Source organism: Cyanistes caeruleus, chromosome 2, assembly GCF_971803275.1.
Source record: "Cyanistes caeruleus chromosome 2, bCyaCae1.hap1.1, whole genome shotgun sequence".
In the NCBI taxonomy this organism is placed as follows: Eukaryota; Metazoa; Chordata; class Aves; order Passeriformes; family Paridae; genus Cyanistes; species Cyanistes caeruleus.
This window is the reverse complement of record NC_141702.1, coordinates 97,672,433-97,691,459: the sequence shown is the minus strand read 5'-3', so window position 1 is coordinate 97,691,459 and position 19,027 is coordinate 97,672,433. Positions and strand designations below refer to the sequence as shown.

At 39.1% G+C, this 19,027-nt stretch overlaps 1 protein-coding gene across 2 annotated transcripts in view; it reads left to right on the top strand.

Moving 5' to 3' along the window:
- KCNH1 (potassium voltage-gated channel subfamily H member 1) overlaps positions 1-19,027 on the top strand; it is a 179,478-nt gene that overhangs the window by 98,098 nt on the left and 62,353 nt on the right. For both annotated transcript variants that reach the window (XR_015283679.1, XM_086878508.1), the window contains exon 10: positions 3,033-3,229. Coding sequence is in view for 1 of the 2 variants with exons in the window: in XM_086878508.1 (XP_086734634.1) it covers positions 3,033-3,229 (197 nt within the window). In the remaining variant the exon portion in view is untranslated. The remainder of the gene's footprint in view (positions 1-3,032; positions 3,230-19,027) is intronic.

Sequence of the window (19,027 nt, the reverse complement as noted above, 5' to 3'; positions counted from 1 at the left end):
CACCTTCTAACTCAGAAGTATCACCATACCCTTCTTGCTTTCCAACTACAGATGGTTTTGATAAAACACCCACTTAGTATTCTTCCCACCCCACCCCCTTTTTTTTTTTGTTCCTTTTTCCACAGTGATTGATCTTACTTTGTGGAGAACATATAGACAAAGGGAGATGGTATGCAATCCCTTGTTATGCATAAGAGGCCAATTGTTCTAATGCAGTGCAGGTAATCCTGGGTGGAATTTTAATTCCTTCTTGTTATATAGATTTCCACTGCTCCTTCCCCTCCCCCCCCCATTTTTCTATAAATATCAAACATAGGTTTGTTTTTTTTAGAACCTGACAATCAAATTTAATACTTTTGGTACCCATCATTTTGAAAATGGACTTGGCAGAAATACAGCAACGAGGCTCTTGTGTGTGCCTTGCTTTGGAGACTGAAATACAGTGTAGGATTACTTTGCAGCTAGATCACCGGCTGTTAACTTCAAGGAAGTTTTTTAATGGAAGAAAAGAGTACAAGTTCTTTGGGTTTCTTAGTTGGCTTCTTAAAAACAGAGACTTCTGTGATCTGACTCAATTTGTTGCTCATGTGTTGCTTTTCTCTGGTTTGGCTCAGCGGGCCCTCAGCAGACCCAGCTCCTTCCTGTGCTGTTCTTGACTCTAATGGGAGGTGGAAGGACACTGCAGGAGGGAAGAGTTACAAATAGTGAAGGGTAAACTGTGGTTGCTGCCACAAGTGAAGGACAAAGCTATGTCTTTCTGTTCTGGGAAAAGCAGAATTGAATTTCAAAAAGAGTAAGAGATAAATAACTTCTGTTGTACCTCACTTCTGAGGCAGGCACAGCAGCACCATGCTGCTTGTGCTTGGATTGTACTGATTATTCATCACGTTACTGTGGGGCAGTAACAGAATGGTTGTCATTTTTAGATAGGGAAACTTGTTCAGAGATTTTAAGCAATACACTTAGAAATGAGTTAGAATTCCTCTCCCTTGTGCTTGGACTACCAGCTCTAACTGTTGCTCATCAGTGATGGCACAATTCAATGCTTGATAGATTCCAGAGCGTTAATTAAAACAGTTGTTTAGCTAATTGCCTGGAAGATTGTGAATAAAAGCATATTTATTCCAAAGGCAAACAATCCATTTTTACCCAGTGAAGCATATCAGTTTTTATGGTGCATAAAAATTGTTTCATTTCAATTTTGAATATATGGTGTATTTGTCTAAAAGCCTTGTAGATTATCTGTTTCAAGTGCATGGAAGCTTTTTTTCTTTAGCCATTTCTAAAGTATCTGGTAACAAAAACCATACAGACAATTGAAAATGTGAAAAGTCGTTGCTATTAAAAAGAAAAGTTGTTTATTATACTGGGCTGCAGGGCTACCTCCATGCTTGGTGACATGAAGCTTTTGTACTATTTCCAGATGTTGGCATTGTCCTGTGCAAGAGCTAGACATGAAAGAAAGATTATCTTTATGGTGTCTTTACCTAATTTTGTGAAAAATGTGCTAACAGAGCAGGTGTTTTCAGAGTCTTTACAAATTTAAAATTAAAATAAAATCTAAAGTGGTCAGGATCTAAAGTGATCCATGTGAGGTGGATGGTGTAGGTCTTCAGTGGAAGGCTGGCAACACATTAGAGTTAATGTCAACTTATTGCAGTTCAGGGTAGTTTACTATGAAGCTGATAGCTTTTTTCAAAGAGAAAATGCTTATCATCTAATGGAAGAGATTAGGTAAGGGTGGAAGTACAGCTGAAGGGCTGAGATGGGAAATCTGAGTTTGATTTAGACATTTTCTTGAGCTCTTTACTCATGATGGTCCTCTTGACTCCATATAGGCTTTCAAAAGTGACAATTTATTTAGGCAAGGAAATCTAAAATAATTGAATTTACTGACTTCTGGGTGAAGTCAGTAAACTAATATATATATTGATGCTTTGGATTTAAGAATTGCTATAAGCAAGGTATTACTTATAAGACAAGGGACCATTCCCACCACAACTTGATAGATATGAATGTATTTCCATGTCGTTGGTCTAAAGAGAGATGGGCAGTGATGATATAGCACAGCAGAAGTTTGGCAGGAAAACACATTTCAGAACAAGAGCAGTATAGCTTTACATTATCAAGGTAGTAAGTGAAGTTTCCTTGCTTGTTAGCATTGTGTATTGGAAAACGGGGGAAAAGACCATTTACATTACTCTTGTAAAGGAACTTGTAACTTTTTCCTTTTTGTGCCCAGCCTGAGCTGGGGTGTAACCAGTGAAGTCCTGACTGGGAGCTGCACCTCAGCTAGGTTTTGGTGTACATGCCCTACATTGTAGTGCCCAGACTGGTGGAAATGCCATCCTTGCAGTATTCCACAGCAGGGAATTTCACTGGCTGCCCTGAGCTCATAGAGACATGCACATGGGAAGAGTGTGAAGAAATGGCTGTTTTCTTCCTTCCAGTGTGAAACAGCTAAACTTTCATGCTTTGTCATTGTTATGTTGGGGATAACTAATTGTACTCTTCTTGGTTTGGACTGTTTAGCTGCAACCTGTAACTGCACTGATGTGTGATACAGGATGATTTTATTGACACAATACTGGGTAAATATTAGCCAGATTAAGAAAAAACAACACAGATGTAAGATCCTTTGTGTGACAGTTAAAAGGAGGAAGGGAAAAACCATTTCCTCTTAATCAATTTCTTTGAAAGGGATTAGAAGAGAACAATAACCAAGAAAAAAACACTTTTCTTGAGTTTTAAGGAAAAACCTTTATTGATATTTAAAGGACACTTGTCACATAGAACAGTTTTTAAGTTTGATTTATTCTTATGAAGTTTTGCTAGGCTGTTGTAATTAAGAAAAAGATAATGGAAAAAAATATCAATCAAGTATTTCAAAGTTGGGGTTTTTTCCCAGACAGTTTTTTTTTTCTGAGTGAAAAAATTGAAGAAACTTGACTGCATGAATGAGATGTCTGTTCTTTTATATTTTTGATGGAAAGAGTGCTGTTATTGAAAGAAATGCTGTTGATTTTCTGTAGGCAAAGGAGACGTTTTTGGTGATGTGTTCTGGAAGGAGTCAACTCTCGCCCAGTCCTGTGCTAATGTAAGGGCTCTGACTTACTGTGATCTTCATGTGATTAAAAGGGATGCCTTGCAGAAAGTGCTGGAGTTCTACACAGCTTTTTCACACTCCTTCTCCAGAAATCTCATTTTGACCTACAACTTGAGAAAAAGGGTAAGTAGCTGTGATTTTAACATACATCATGTAAATTATCTCACTTTTCAGGACTGTCTGCATGAAAAAATGGAATGGCTTGAATTCTGGAATTTTTTGTGAACCCCTTTTATAAGATGACTTTTCAGAGCTTTCCTAAGAGACCCTGCTAGCATGTAGAGTCAAAGGCTATGAGTATTTATTCCAGTGCTAGCTTCAGAGGGAGCTAGACTGTGTGCATGTGAAAGTATTACAAGTTTCCAGGAAGTAGACAGGTCCCAGCATATATGAAAACTGTCACGCACTTGTGATAAACAATATTCACTACTTGATGCAACTTCACACTTTGTGAAGCAGCTAAAAATATTTTAGGGGTTTTGCCTGAAATCCCAGGGAAAATGACAGGGAAGATATAAAATCTAATATATGGAACAAAAGTCAAGTACAGTAAACACAATGGAAAAGTAAAATGAACATGACATTCTATCAAGAGTTGTTTCTTTTATTATAAATCACTTTTTGGAATTACTTTGTTTATGTATAATATTTCCCTTTTTTTGTCCTTGATTTTTTGGCTCTTTTCATTCCTTGCTATGTGCCATTTCAAGGTATTTTGTCAAATGCAAGTAATCATAATCTAATAGCCCAATTCAAATCCTCTGTGTAATCTTCGGTGAACAACCTCTGCAGAAATTCATTAAAACTGTAGTAGGTATAATTCAGATGATATGATTTCATGATGCAAGGTAGAAGACAATAATATTACATTGAAAAGAAATACATTAGAGAACCTGTACTTGCTTTATAAGGGTATTTGAGATCAGCTAAAGAAATATGTTTGATAGGACACTTCTTTGTTCCTAAAAATGATTCTCCATAGTAATTTCCAGGTGCCAAGTGAGTCCTCGATAATTAGACATGAAAAAAAGAGAAATATTTTAATCTTTTAAATCTACTTTGTAAAATTAAACTTTAGAACTAGACATTTTAAAGATATTTTTAGACATTTTTAATATATAGAATTGGCATACTGAAAATAGTGTGATGATATTTTTTATCTGCATATGTTACCAGTGTAAAAGAATTCAGCTTTGTAGTGTTGGATGAAAGAAGAATGTGTGATCCACACTTTGGTGAAATAAATCAGAACTCTGGTAGAAAATTGATGTGATTAAAAACTAAGAAGCAAATTTATACTTGGGGATTTCCTCCTAAGACATTTTTTTCAGATGAAGGTACACAGCTGCAAGGATATTATGAGAGATGTCCTGTTAATAAGTAGCTCCTTACCTGGTCTTGGTTAATGTAAGAAATAAAATAAATGAAAAAAATTGATATTTCTATCACCTCAAGAATCAGTATCACTGACTGACATATATTATAATTAACTCCATGGGTAATGTGCTAAGATGCTCCCAGAATATATAACTACTTTTTTTTTTTCTTAAACTCTGTAGAAATAGCAAGATTAGAAGGACCAACTTTTTCAAAACTCATAGTAATGCTAGCAGAATTCACATCATTTTGGACCTGTTCTGAGCCAAAAGGCCCAACTTTAGAATCAAATACCTACTCCAGAAGTGACAGTGACACAGTCCCTCCATATTTATGAGCATTGCTTTTCCCAAACCAGGTTACAAAACATTTTTTAACTGTAGTGTCTCATCTCCTGTGCTGTCAATTTCCTACACAAAATGTTCCTAATAAAAATGTACATCTCATGATAGCAATTTCCATCCAGTTATTCAAATAATTGGATTTTAATTGAGTTGCAGTCAGCAGAAAAGTGGCATTGATTGATAATGGAAGTGAGAGTTTGATGGTTCTAGGTTAACAGAGTGTAACACTATTTCTTTTATTAAAAGAAGGCTGATTGCAATCAGAATGCAAATGTTAAATAATGTGAATCATATATGCTCTTGGAAATGTGTGGAAGATAGAATACTTCAGAGATTTGAGGTGATGCACATTGAAAGGCAACGTTTTAGACTTTATTCTGGTTTAAATATCTATGATTTTTATTTAATAGAAAAAGCTCCCTAGCCTGTTGCTTTTAACACTTCTCAGGTCTATTTCTGCAAATGAAATTTTGTAGAATTAAGATGAACTGGTACCTTCTGTTAGTTACATTTGTGATGTATTGCATATCCTGTGGAGTATAAATACCAGAATTACACTTTTCATTTCAAGAAACAGTTCCATCTCTGTCTCCACAAATGTTCAACTAGTTTAAATGTAGACACTGTATATCTTCATACAGATATATATGTATATATTCAAGTATATGTCTATCTGTATGACATATATTCATACAGATTCCAAATACATGAAAAAACAGTTTTGGAGATCTTTTTTCAGAAGGATCTCATTTTTTAGAGTTGGTTATTCCTCTGAGGTGTCCTCATCTTCAGGGTACATATGCTTTTAGTTGGCTGTGAGTCCCACTGTGCAGTGCTAGGTGCTTTGTAGCCAAGTTTCACTCAAGTGAGCTCAAGCATCGGTCCATTTTTTTACCATTTTCACATATTCCTTGAGTGCTGGGTCTCCTCTAGTGATCCCTGATGGAGCTGGGGGCTCTCTGTCCCAGGCCCTTAAGTGCCAGTGAAGAGATGTTCTCCCCGTTGCTGGGTCTGGATCCACGTGCTGATGATTGTGACAGAAATAAGCAGACATGCAGGTACATTGGAAGGTACCCAAACTGGTCAATTGGTCTTGACCTTAGCTAAACCTGGAGCTGGACTTAAGCAAAGTAAAAGGAAACATTCCTTGTGCTGTTCTTCCTACTTGTCTTGAATGTGGTTTGAGCTGAGCTGGGAGGGCAGGACACTCTGGCCCCTGTATCCCCTTCAAGACTTCTGTAGAACGGGCCTGCAGGTATGAAATGTTACTGCCTGTGATCCTTGAAGACTTTGTGGCCAAGGGAAAAGTTTCCAGTGCTCTGTGCCTGGCATGTCATTGTTGTCCCTGTCTGTGCTGTCTGTGAAAGCAGTTTCCTTTCACTCACTTTCTCTCAACAAATGCCAGTGAAATATCCTCTTTTCTAAAAGTGTCAGCTTGCTGTCAGGTGACTCCCTGATCAGTTTCCTCAAGTGACTAAAATCCCTCCTGAAGTTATTAGCTGTCTAGTTACCTCAGAGTGGGGCTCAGATGTAGAAAACTTTTTATTTTTCCTAAAGGAAAAGAGAAAGCAGACCTTTAATTAACTCCTTCTGCTGCCAGTCACTGAAATTTTTATCTAAGTGGGAACATGGGGATAATCATCTGCTGCATCTCTCTTTCCACCATCCTAAGAAACTGAAACCGCAATCTGTGCCTGCAGGTGCTATTTGTTGGACTTGAAGACTTTGCAGCTGAAAGGAAGCTGAGGGAGGTTTTTCAGAGCAATACTTGCTGTAACAATGTTCTGAAATTAAAGCAGGTTAACTTGATGTTTCTCTCAATTTTTGGAATCTTTGAGGGGAGCCAGAGTGTAGACACTGGGGATAGTGTGGGGTAGCCAAGTGACAAACTCACCCTCATGAAGGGTATGCTGGACAAAAGAAATAATCCAGGCTGGGAGGGCAGCAGGATTCACAGGCTGGATGGAGGAGGTCAGGTTTTTCCCACCAAATATTTAAACACTTCTGGGTTTCTAAATTTGACATCATAGCTCCAGGTTGGTAGAAGCATAAGAAGAGAAAAGCTTGCCTCATAGCTGCCTGTCATTGTCTTTGGCTTGAGATGGGGTGCAAGTTTGCTGTCCTTAAGAATGGGGAAGGCCTTCGGCAAATTTTCTGGCTTTGGCAGTTGCTTCTTTCCTTGTGTATGAGCTTTGTGAGCAATATTAACCTCCACTGGGTTGTACCACCCTGTATTTGCTCATTTCATTCTGCTGCAGCCATAAATGATGTTATAGCTCAAATGCCTGCTCACAGTACATAAAAGGGAGAATTCTTATACATAATTTATTAAGCTGAGATTTCTCTAGTAAGCCATTTTAGTCTGGATAGAGATTAAATGACTAATTCTGAATACTTTGGAGTGTCATGATAAAAAGCACAAGTGGCTTTCCCAGAAGCTGAAATTTGTATCCTGATGTAAGAGAAGGAAGGCAGTAGGATCTAGGTATGTTACTGGGATTTTGTTGGAGTGAAAGAAGTGGCAAAGAACATTCTGCATTTTTACAAATGAAACATGATTTAGTGAGTTAGAGACAAAGTTCCTAGTCAGAACATACTTGAGGGAGCAGTGATTGTGACAGAATAGACTCTCTCCTTGGCAGTGTAAGATGATTTGCTTTTGCACATGTAGTGGTGTGTTTATTCTGTGGTATTCCAGCAGTGCTAGTGGACAGGACTCTCAGCATCTCTTTCAAAATGCAAATTTATAATGTAACTGTGCTTTCCTCTTCAACATTAGCTCAATCTTTCTTCTTCTGATAGTGTAAATTCTAACTAGAGAGAGAACCTCTCTCAAATCATACATTTCAGCTAGGAGTGCCTCAAGCCCTGATTTTAAATCTCAGGGGGCATTGGCAGCGGTTTGTTTTCAGAGGGGGCTGTCCATGGCCTTATATTCTGCCTTTCCACATGACAAGTTTTAAAATTCTTTTTCATTATAGAGATTCAAAATGGTATCCCAGAATTCTTTCTGGTACACAGAATTGCTGGAAGGTTTCAATGAAGCTTTCTTACACTGAAAAGAGAAAGGTTTTAATTTTAGAATATTATCCCACTTGATGATAGATTTCATAATGGTCAAGCTGACAGCCTGCTTCTTTCTCCTGTGTTTGTACTCACCAAAACAATCCTACTTGTCCTGTGGGAAGAGGATTTTGATGTTTGACTGGCATGCATCTTACAGCCGTGAAGACCGAGGACATTGGACATGACTGACATGTCTGGAAGGGCCTGTGACTTGGGAATTATGCCAAATTCCCAAGGAGGCAAAGTTGTCAATTTCCAAAAAAACCTGTCCAAATGTAAATAAACAGTTAAGCATTATGTTTTTTCCCATGCTGCAGTTTTAAAAGCTGTTCAGGGAGTTGAATGCTCTTATATTCATGTTTTCTCTTTGTCAATCTAAACAAAATATATTTTATTCTGTTTCATCATTGGTAGATTCCATATTGCATTTTTGCATCTTTTCTCTGGCCTTGGACATCTTAACTTCTCCCCGTCTCTAACAGAGAACTGTTTAGCTAGCCCACAGATTTTTGGTCAAATAGACTTTACACTCTGTACTGAAAGTGCTCTGAGGCAGTGTGTGTCATGAATTCGCACATCTTCTGTGGATGATTTTAGTGCTATGTCTGTCAGTGAGTTGAAGCCTCATGCTCTTGGGAGAATGCGTCCTTGGATTTCTTCCTTCTCTGTCTCTGTGGTTTGTTGGACTCCTCCAGGTAAAGCACTATCACCCACCCTTAGAGAAGATTTGAGGAACTGCAAGCCTTTAACATTCATACACCTACGGTGATTGCTGATGTATGTGATTATGCTCAAGCCAAAGGAGCTCCATTATCTATTTTCCAAAAGTTCCAAATTCTAAACGTATTTCTGGTCTTTTTAATGCTTATGGCCTGGAGCCTTAGGCTCCTGGGCTTATAGAGAGGAAGATCTGGCTACAGATGAATAGTTCACATAGTGGGGATGTGTGTGTACAACAGAAAACATAATTAACTAGGAAGTTCTAAAACACTCTGGTGGGTTGACCTTGGCTGGTTACCAGGTGCCCACCAAGCCTCTCTATCACTTCTTGACAGGACAGGGAGAGAAAAATAAGATGAAAACCTTGTGAACTGAAATAAGGACAAGGAGATCACTTACCAGTTGCCATCATGGGCAAAACAAACTTGATTGAAGGAAATTAATTTAATTTATTACCAATTAATCAGACTGGGATAACAACAGATAAGGAAAAAATCTAAAAAACACTTTCTTCCCATTTCTTCCTTTCTTCTCAGGCACAGTCACTCCTAAGTCTTCTATCTCCTTCCCCTGAGCAGTACAGGAAGGTGGGGAATGGGGGTAGTGGTCAGTTCATAAGACTTGTTCTCCACCGTTCCTTTCTCTTCACACTTTTCCTGTGCTCCAGCATAAGGTCCCTCTCATGGGAGACAGTCCCTCACAAGCTTGTCCAATGTGTGTCCTTCCCACAGGCAGCAGTTCTTCGGGAACTGCCCCAGTGCAGGTCCCTTCCACGGGGAGCAGTCCTTCGAGAACAGACTGCTCCAGCATGCATCCCTTGGGGAGCCACAGATCCTGGCCAGAAGACCTGCTCCTTCCTAGGTCTCCTCAGTGGTCTGCAGGTGCATATCTGCTCCACCATGGGCTCCCATGAGCCAGAGGGGGACAACCTGCAGCTCCAGTCTCCAGCATGGTCATCACCATGCTTTCCATGAAAAAAAGAAAATCTGCTCCAGCCCCTGGAGTACCTCCTCCCCCTCCTTCTTCTCTGAACTTGGTGTCTGCAGAGATGTTTCTTTCACATATTGTCAATTCTTTCAGCTGCTGTAGTGCAGTGTTTTTTACTCTTTCCTACTTATGTTACTGCAGAGGTGCTACTGACACTGCCGATGGGCTCAGCTCTCACCTACGCTGGGTCCACCTTGGAGCAAACCACAGCTTGCTCTGTCTTACACAGGAACAGGTTCTGGTGCCTTCTCACAGAAGCCACCTCTGCAGCCCATCTGCTATCAAACCCTTGCCACATAAACCCAAAAAAGACAACAAAACTGTTCTGTTGCTTTTACTCACTGCATGGTATGTTGTCATGTAAATTTTAGCTGTGACTTAGATAAAGCTCTGTGGGTAAGTAGCAAAATGCTTCTTTAGAATGCTCTTAAATGACTAATCCCTTCTAAACTGATTTAATGAATTCATCACATGTTTGAGATGCCTTCTGCTACTATGAATAATGAGTAATTTTCATACATTTAGGTGCTGTAGTAGAATGTCTGTTATTAGTTATTATAAAGAAGTAACTTAGTACGCCATACAAAGCAAGCTATTTTTTCATAGAAATATTGTTTAAATTCTGATAGGCCATTCACTAGAAAATCCCATTAAAAGTAACACAGTCATCAATAGGTATTAATGATCATCAATAAAATTGATGGAAGAGCTGGTATGGGTGAAATTCAAATTCCAATTCACCTTAAAATGGAAGAATATGATTCTTTTATGAAGCTGATGCTAAAACCATAACTGTCTTGAAGTGTCTTCAGTAAAGAGAATATTTCCTGTTCTGTGCTGTTGTAGATCTATAGATATTCCCATGCTGGCTGCTAAATTCTTAATTATCATTTGCATTCTGATCACTGAATTAAGAATTAAATTTGTGCAAACTAAATTTGTAAACCCAGAATTTTGACTATTTCACAATGTGTTTTCTGAGTATGGAAAACCATGTTAATGTTATGTCAATAAAGACATTCCAATTCTATGTCAGTACTTGGAAGAAAAAATACAGCAAACAGAACAAGTTCTGGTCAACCAGAAATTGGGGTTAAGCACTTAATTCATCAACCTAGAAACTGAATTGATGCTTTGTTTGTTTTTTATCACATTTTTAGGAGACCTGCTTGAACTGTTTTTGAAATTTTTTTTTCCTCAGTGACCCATAAAATACTCAGCCTTAAATATAAAAGAAAAAATTCTGACTTTTTTGAAATCTGTAGAGTGTTCATAAAGTCTTTCCATATATGGGGAAGCTGTTTCGAGTAGATGAAAAATGCGCTTAATAAGGTTGATGGTGAATTAAAATAAAATTTGTTTTCATACTCTTGTAATCCTTAAAAAAAGACACATTTGGCTTTTGGGAAGCTATTTTCAGATGAGTATGAGAAAGTTGACATTAAAAGAAGGTTTTGTCTCATTTTAATAGAGACACACACCCACACCAACTTGTTTATCCCAACAGAAGAAAATGCATTGCTTTGATTTTTACCCTCCTCCACCCACGTAGACTAAAGCATAGAAATAATTTTAATACAGAGAAAGGTTATTCAGAGTGTGAATGAGGATTCCCTAGAATAGCTCCCCCAAGCCTTTTTAAAATAGAAAATGCATTTCCTAGGAACTGAGGAATTTCTAAATGTTGGCCCACCACCAGAAGACAATAATCCAAAAGACAGTGTAGCTGTTCTTACACAGTCTGGGAATCTAGTCTTCCTTGTGAAAAAAGTGAAATTCTTGCTGGTATTTTTACAGTAGGAAGGATTAATTCAAAATTTAAACTCATACTTTTTCTTACTAATGTGTTTATTTAGAGAAATTGAAATAGAAGTGTAATATGTGGAGTCTGTCTGCATGGTGTGTTCAATGTGTTTGTGGTACTCCACCACTTAGTCTAATCCTCCACCAAGCTTGCAAAGGGGACACTCTAGGGGAATTCAAAGAATTCCTACCCTTTCTCCAAAGTAGTCTTCTGTTTACCATGACTGAGTGACCAGAATTTGAAAATTTTTCTGTATTTATGATTAAAAAAATAAGGTACAGGATTTGTTTGATGCCAGCCATCTCTGTCCATGTATATATGTGTGTGTGTATATATATATAGTGAGTGTGTGTGTATATATGTACAGTGATTGACTTACTGCTGAAGCTCCCAAGTAATTCCAATGTCACACACTCTTTCTAATATATTCATGCTACTACCCAGGCTTTTTTGCATGTGTGCACCACATTCTATCATGTATTATAATTAAACTAATTATGTCAATGCCATTGTAACCTCTGTTGCCTGGTGGTTTTATGTTTTGGTATAGCTTGATGCTTCATGTGAAGCATTACTGACCAAGAAAAGACAGAACAGTGACTTGATACCCTCCTGTATTATTATTTTTTTTTCTAAAAATGATCTTTCTGGTCTGGGAAGCAGCTGGGTCCAGGACAAACTTATTAAAAGGAAATGATTTCCTGGCATAACAGCTTTGACCTTCTGGTCTCCTCCAGGGTCACTAAGGGCTGAACTCATATGACTGCAGATCGAAACACAACCTGTTCAAGGTACTTCATGAAGGAGAGAAAATGCAGAAAACTGTGCAATGTGAAAGCTGAGTTATATTGGCCAACCTGTATCCTCGAGCAATAAAACTTTATAATCTAAGTGATCCAATTGATCCTTTTTTGGCACTGCAATGAAAGCTGAAATAATTCCCCCATATAAGAAAACAAACAATACAAAGAAAGTAGAAGAAACTAAGTTATGGAGGTTGCAGCTAGTGTTGTGTAGAGACTTTATGATCCTGGCTCCACACCAAGCCCTTCCTCCAGGTCCTCTGTTTTCTTGCTGAAATGTTGAGGTTTTTATCATGACTATGAACTCTTGGACAACGAGACAAAGGAGGTCCTTTCCCTCTCTGTGTGCCTCAGCCAGGTCTCCATAGTTCCTCTGAGGGCTCTATTTGCTATGCCACATGATGGGAATAAAAGGAGAAGTTCACCTTAAAGGCAACAAATGCTGTTAAGATTTTGTGTGAACCAAAGCAGTTTCCCAGCTTGATGTGGGAAAACATAAACCACAGACACTGAGAGGTCAAACTAACCTATGTGTGTAGACAGCTAATGTTTTTCCTGTATCCATCCTTGAGAATCAGCCTCTTAGTTGTCCCTGAAGGAGCATCTTGCTGGGGAAGAAGAGCCAGGAGCATGCCACATTCCTTAGTCGCAGGGCTGCTGTGAAGTCGGGAAGGTGACTTGGTGTCTGATGTCAACCTGCTCTGCAGGCTGCTGCCCATTCCAGCCTGACATTGGAGTGTTTGATTGCTGGATCTGAAGTGGAGTAACGATGAGGTGTGGCCTTGTGAGAGTATCTGAATTTGAAATCCAGTACGCTTTGCCATCATGGGAATGAACCAATTGCAAACAAAACTTGATAGGGCACCTTGCCAGTCATCTGCTATAACTGTAGCTACCAACTGTTCCTTCAGCTAAAGTCAAGAGTTAAGGAGTGTGTTGGGCTGTGGCTCAGAATAAAAACTTACTTTGAGAAATACACTGAGAGTAGGATCACAAATCATCCCCTCTTATTTGGTATTAATTTTTCAGCCAGCAACTGGGCTTTTTTCAAACTGTGTATGATTCCTTCCTCAAAAGGAAGTGCACTTCATTATGTGCTATGCCAAACACCTGTTTGAATTCAGATTTTCAAACAGAAATGTGATACCTGACACTGATGTAGAATGTAAAATCCCTATACAAGTGAATGTACTGAGTGGGTTTTTTGAGTATTTTTTTCTAAATTAGCAGCCTGCAGAAGGATCTTAGCTCTGCTTGAAAATAATGATATTCTCCCTCTTTTAATGGCTTTTTTTTTTCTGTTCCCATTAATTTTCTATTTTGCTTTTTACATTACAAAACGGGGTGTGAACTTCAGCATCTTGTGTGTTTATATATATGTATACATAAAAATGTAAACATACACACATATATATATATATACACAGTGTGTTCAGAAATCCCTCCCTCAGCTGAAGCAGGAGCATACAGTGGTAGGCTACTCTGAGTATACTCAGTGTCCCAAAATGCTCTCCTTATGGGACTTGGAATTTACCTCTCCACAAAGAGCCATGCAGGTGGACATGAAGGGATCATAATTAACCACAGGTCCAAGCCCATTGTCTCTCTATCCAGCTGTGAGACTGCATAATGTTTTCACCAGATTTTTATCAGGAGCCAAGTCTGCTAAATCCATTTTTAATTAGTATAGCATTATGAATGTGAAAACCCAATACCCAATTAAAGAAGTGTTTGGTCTTTAATACTTTGTGCTTTTACAAGCATTTACCTTTGTAGTTCTTATTTTTGTCGCCATCTCCTGGGGTTTTTGCCAAACGCAGAAAGCAAACACTCCACTCGTGCACTGTTCCAAGTCTTTGTGACTTGGCAAACCACATCTACAACATCTCCCCAGCATTCCCCAACCTGGCTTTGCCTTGCAGTTAATCTAAACATATTGTTCCTCCATCTTAAAATTTCAGAGGATGTGCTTCCACCATTCTGACATACTTCACGGTTGATCATTTCTCCCATATGCTCTTTACTAAATATACTACACAACAAAATTTTTTTCATTATTCATTTACACAACTGACATCAGAGAATCCAAGAAAATTTCTGCCAATTATATACAAAATATAATTTTGTTATACATTAGATGATTTACTTTTGTAAGCATTGTCTGTGTGTGAAAATACAGAATTATGTTTCCCTTTTGGAACCTTTTTTTTTTTTTTCACTTTGGTTCTTAAAAAAAGCAACACCAAAAACCAAACCCAAACAAAATACTTTAAAAGGAGCTAACGTTGTACCCAGGCTGACTGGAATAGATACATCTGTGTCTCCCATCTTCAAGGTTGATGCCTGGATTTAGTATAAAATTTAAGTGTCAGGTAAATGTCAGCATTCTTTGTAGACCTGCAGAAGTGAGGCACACTGCAGTCTTCCTCTAAGCAGGGGGATGTGCAATTCGTTGTTTTTCAAGGTTTCGCTCTAACTTCACAGTAACTGCAAAGATGTTATTTATGGCCAGTTATTATCTTGATTAATGAAAACAAAATTGCTGTTGATTTCCATCACATACTTGATTGCCTAGAGTGGTAATATGAGGATGCTGTAGCCTTTGGTCATGCTAAGATGCAAAGCAATAACAGAGGAAGAAGATAATGTTAGCTCTAACAAATGGATATTGGCTTTGCCATTAGAAATTTGGTGTACTCTAGAAATATTAACCTTTGGTTTTCCTTGCCTGCATTTTTCAAATTTGCTCAAGCAGCAAGCCTTGTAGGAGTAAAAGTTTTAGTAGCTTACATATTCTTGGTAATTATCCTGTACCCTTTCTGAAAGAGGAGATTCACATTTAGTCCAATGACAAATTCATGGGAGTGAATGGAAGAAGAAGCAATGAAAATCTTTTATTTGGAATGTCATTTGGGATCAGTTATATCCTGTTACATAAAAGCCTTTCAGTGGTCTTTTTCAGCAACCTTGAAAGTGATTGTTTGCATTTGACAATCAAAATAGTTCATAAATTACCTTCAGCATTTATACACAAGCCATTCTGTAACACAGATGCAGCCATGAAGGGAGTCTGGAAAACTTGTGGCTTCTGGTTTGTAATATATTCCCAAAATTTATAAAAGTTTGTCTAAATTTGTAATTGCTCTGTTATTTTTATATGTAGCATATTTATTAGTGATGTGAAGGCATAACTACAAAAATCCTGAGGGGGTGTTTCTTGATATGCTCTCTGAGAACCTCTCATTAAATATTGCATATTGCTTGTTTTGCCACATTTTCCAATCAGTAGGATTTTCTAAAACCTATCATGCTCTTCAGAGAGCTGTTCAGAAAAGCATGCTTTATAGAATTATAAGGCCCCTACCAAATTAGCTTTAAGAATATTCTCATTTTATTACATGTTGGAATTCCTTTACTGGACATTTTAAGGTATACAGATGGAGTACTTCATCCAAACAGCTCATATGGGGCTATATTTCTTTATTTCTAGATATTGAATGATTTATTGTCCTTATGTGAAGGGAAACTGAGATGTGGAGGATTAAGTGACTTGCTGTCTTGTACAGCGATCCTCAGTGACAATGAGGAATGGAACCAGGATTTTCTAGTCTACTCTGTGTAGAAGACCTTTAAAGGTCTGCAGCACGTGGCATAGGATGTTGAATTCTGCTTTGTGTACTGGAAGAGCAGACTCTAGTTTTGAGCTGCAGTCTTGCAAAGGGCCCTGTATCTACTTTGAAACAAAACCCAGCCTGTAAGTATTTAATAGTGCATACAAGTGTGCTAAAGAAAACAGCTGAGTGAGCAAAAACAAGGACAAGGCTGTCAGGAGAGGCCAGAAAAATGGAACACGAAATACAGGCTTGTCCTTCTTCCCCTTGTTGAATGCTGCGTTGCACCAAGAGAGCCTCTCAGTAGAGCAGCTAGTTAAACAGAGAAAGAGGTAGAAGATGAGTGGAGCATCCAGGAGGGTGAAGAAAATCTGGATGATGGAGCAGCTGATGCTCTATGATCCACAAAGTCATACAACAGCAGTTGGTGACTGCAGATAGAGATGTCTCAGTGTTTCAGTTTTTACTACACCAGGTGAACACAATAAAAACAATAAAGAGCAACCTCAGATTATCTCACCAACTTTTCCCCTATCTGGCCCCCAGAGAAACCCTTCAGACTGCACCATTTGACATCCTGTCTGCCACTCCTTCCTGACAACAGAAGTTACAATTCAGCAACATCTACACTCTCATGACCCCTAAGGAGTACTATTAAAGCAGCCAGCAGAAGAGTTGAAGTCTGGTGACATTACTGCACTTGAGGTCCTTTTTCAGCCATCTGTATCCAAAGTTGCTTTCGTACCCAAGACTTAACCTACCAACACAGTGCCTTCTAGAAAGTCTAGAAGTCTGGACCACTGCATGATGTCTCATGGCTACCATAACACATCCTTAAGCCAGGGACCCAATATATAATCGCAGAATAATGAGAAGGACCCTTAAAGGTCATCTAGTCTGACTGCACTGCAGTGAGCAGGGACCTCTTCAACTAGATCAGTTTGTCCACAGTCCCATTCAATTAACCTTTAGTGTTTTCAGCAGTGAAATGTCTACCACCTCACTGGGCTGCCTGGTCCTGTGATTTACCACACTTGTAAAAAATGCTGCTTCAAAAGCTGTGTGGCATGGGTATGAGGCCCATGTCTCCCACTGGACAGGTTGTACTGCTGGGCCTCTGCCATAGTGGTCATCAAAAGCAATCTTAATTGATATTTCCACACGGTGCAGGATTGATCCTGCTGTTCCTGCTCCTCCTGTGAACATGAGCGACAAATCTGCTTTAAGGACCAGAATAGATATAACACTTGCATCCTGCATCCCTCCCACTTTAGAGAAACAACACGTGATCAAGCTGCTGCTCCATGGTTGCTGGGTGAGTGCCAACTGTGGGTTGCTCAGATTCCCCCGACTCACTTAGCAACTGTGTGTGCTTGGGATATGAGGCTGGCTTGTCACACCATGCTGCCTACCCCTGCCTGAGCACAATGCCAGGTCACGTTTTCCTTTGAGATTTACTCTGCATGTGTGATTTGCTGTGTTCTGCCCACCAGCAGCTGAGCCCCACACCTTCTGAGCAGCCTTTAAAGGTGATCTGGGCCAGCAGTGTCCCTTCAGACAGGCGGGACATCTCACGCTCTATGAGCTGTGTCATATTCTGAGCTGTGGGACCACCTTCTCAGGAGACAGTGCTGAAACCAAGAGCCTGAGGAAGCAGGGAGAAGGGTGGTTCTGCTCCACGTGAGCAAACAGGTCTGCTGGAACAAGCAGCTAGAGATCAGTGGTGGCTTGGCTTTTCACATACAGTCCTTGGTGAGCCATGGGAGTCAGGTAAGGAAGACTGACCTCTCAGAGATCAGGGTTTCTCCTGCTTCTCATTTCTTTCTCCATTTCCCTCACCTTGCCCAAAGAGATGCTGTCAGGTAGCAGAGCTAGGCAGGATCCCTTGCATAGCACTGCTTTGTATTGTGGGAGTGTTGTGGACAGCCAGTCTGAGAGGCTAGATTGCCTTAGCTGCCAAGGGATGGTGGGGTCTGTGGCAGTAGGTCTCCTCTCAGGGATGTGGTGAAGACTGGGTAGAGCCTGCTAGAGACACCAGGCTGGGCAGCAGCAGAGAAGACAACATTCCTGCTCCAACCTGAGGCCATCTGGCATATGCAGTGCTCAGGAATGTTCTCAAAGGGCAGCTTGACAGTGAATATTGATAATTTTACCATAGAAGCATCAAAGCTAGCTGATCTGGAGGAAAATAAGATTTTTACAAATTATTACTGTTCTTCTGAGCCATTTGGAGGTTTCTAGCACAAACTGTTCGAAGCAAAAACCCTTGCTTTGAAATCTAGCTCAGTTCAGTGCAGGGTATTTAATGGTTTATAGAGCTGTGCAGTAAAAAAACAAATGAGAATAGTTCTTATGTCTGGGAGCCTCCTAAAATGGGTCTGACACCAGTGGTAAACACTTCTACTGAAGAAATTCCTGATCCTTCTTTAACCAGAGGTTTCTAGTCTCTTTATTATGCAAATGCTGAATATGAATTCTGCATGGCCAATAAGGTATGACTGAGCAGATAGGAGTAGAGTGGGAAGATGCAACAGTAATAATGATAATAATAATAATAATAATAATGATAAACTAAACTAATTACCTTTGTAATGTAAAGAAAGCTAATATTAGTCATTATTTGGCTATTGCTGGATCCATGACTCTTCAGGTCCCACATGCTTATTTTAGGACATACTAATCATGATTGCATTAGGAAGCTTCCCATTTTGTTTTTTGTTTAGGGTATTGATATGGCAACTTGCATTAAATGCAGAAAAAGAGTAACACTTTAATAGCATAATATTAATTGTTTAAGATTGTGTTGCAATATAAATATTCTTTATGTCTTATTAAAAAGCTTCAATTGCCTTTAGACATCCTAAGTGATTTAGAGAAACAGACAAATGATTTAATTTTGATTTTGTTTTATACTCCAATGAAGCAAACAACAGATTTGGAACAAGCTGCTTGCTAGACATTGGAAATTAAACTGCTCTTTTTACTGGGCACTGGTAAAGCATCTCTGCTTTTCCTGATGGCAGACAAGCATGAAATACATTGACTCATGCTTGTTAGGGTGCCATCAAGCTCCTTTTATTTCCTTGATTATGATTCTAGTGCTGCCACCCAGGCAGGAGCTCCCATTTGATTTTCCTTGAAACCTGTGCTTTCCAGAGAACATCTCCCCTTTACAACCTGGCGTGAGTTACATTGTGAGGGACTGAGTT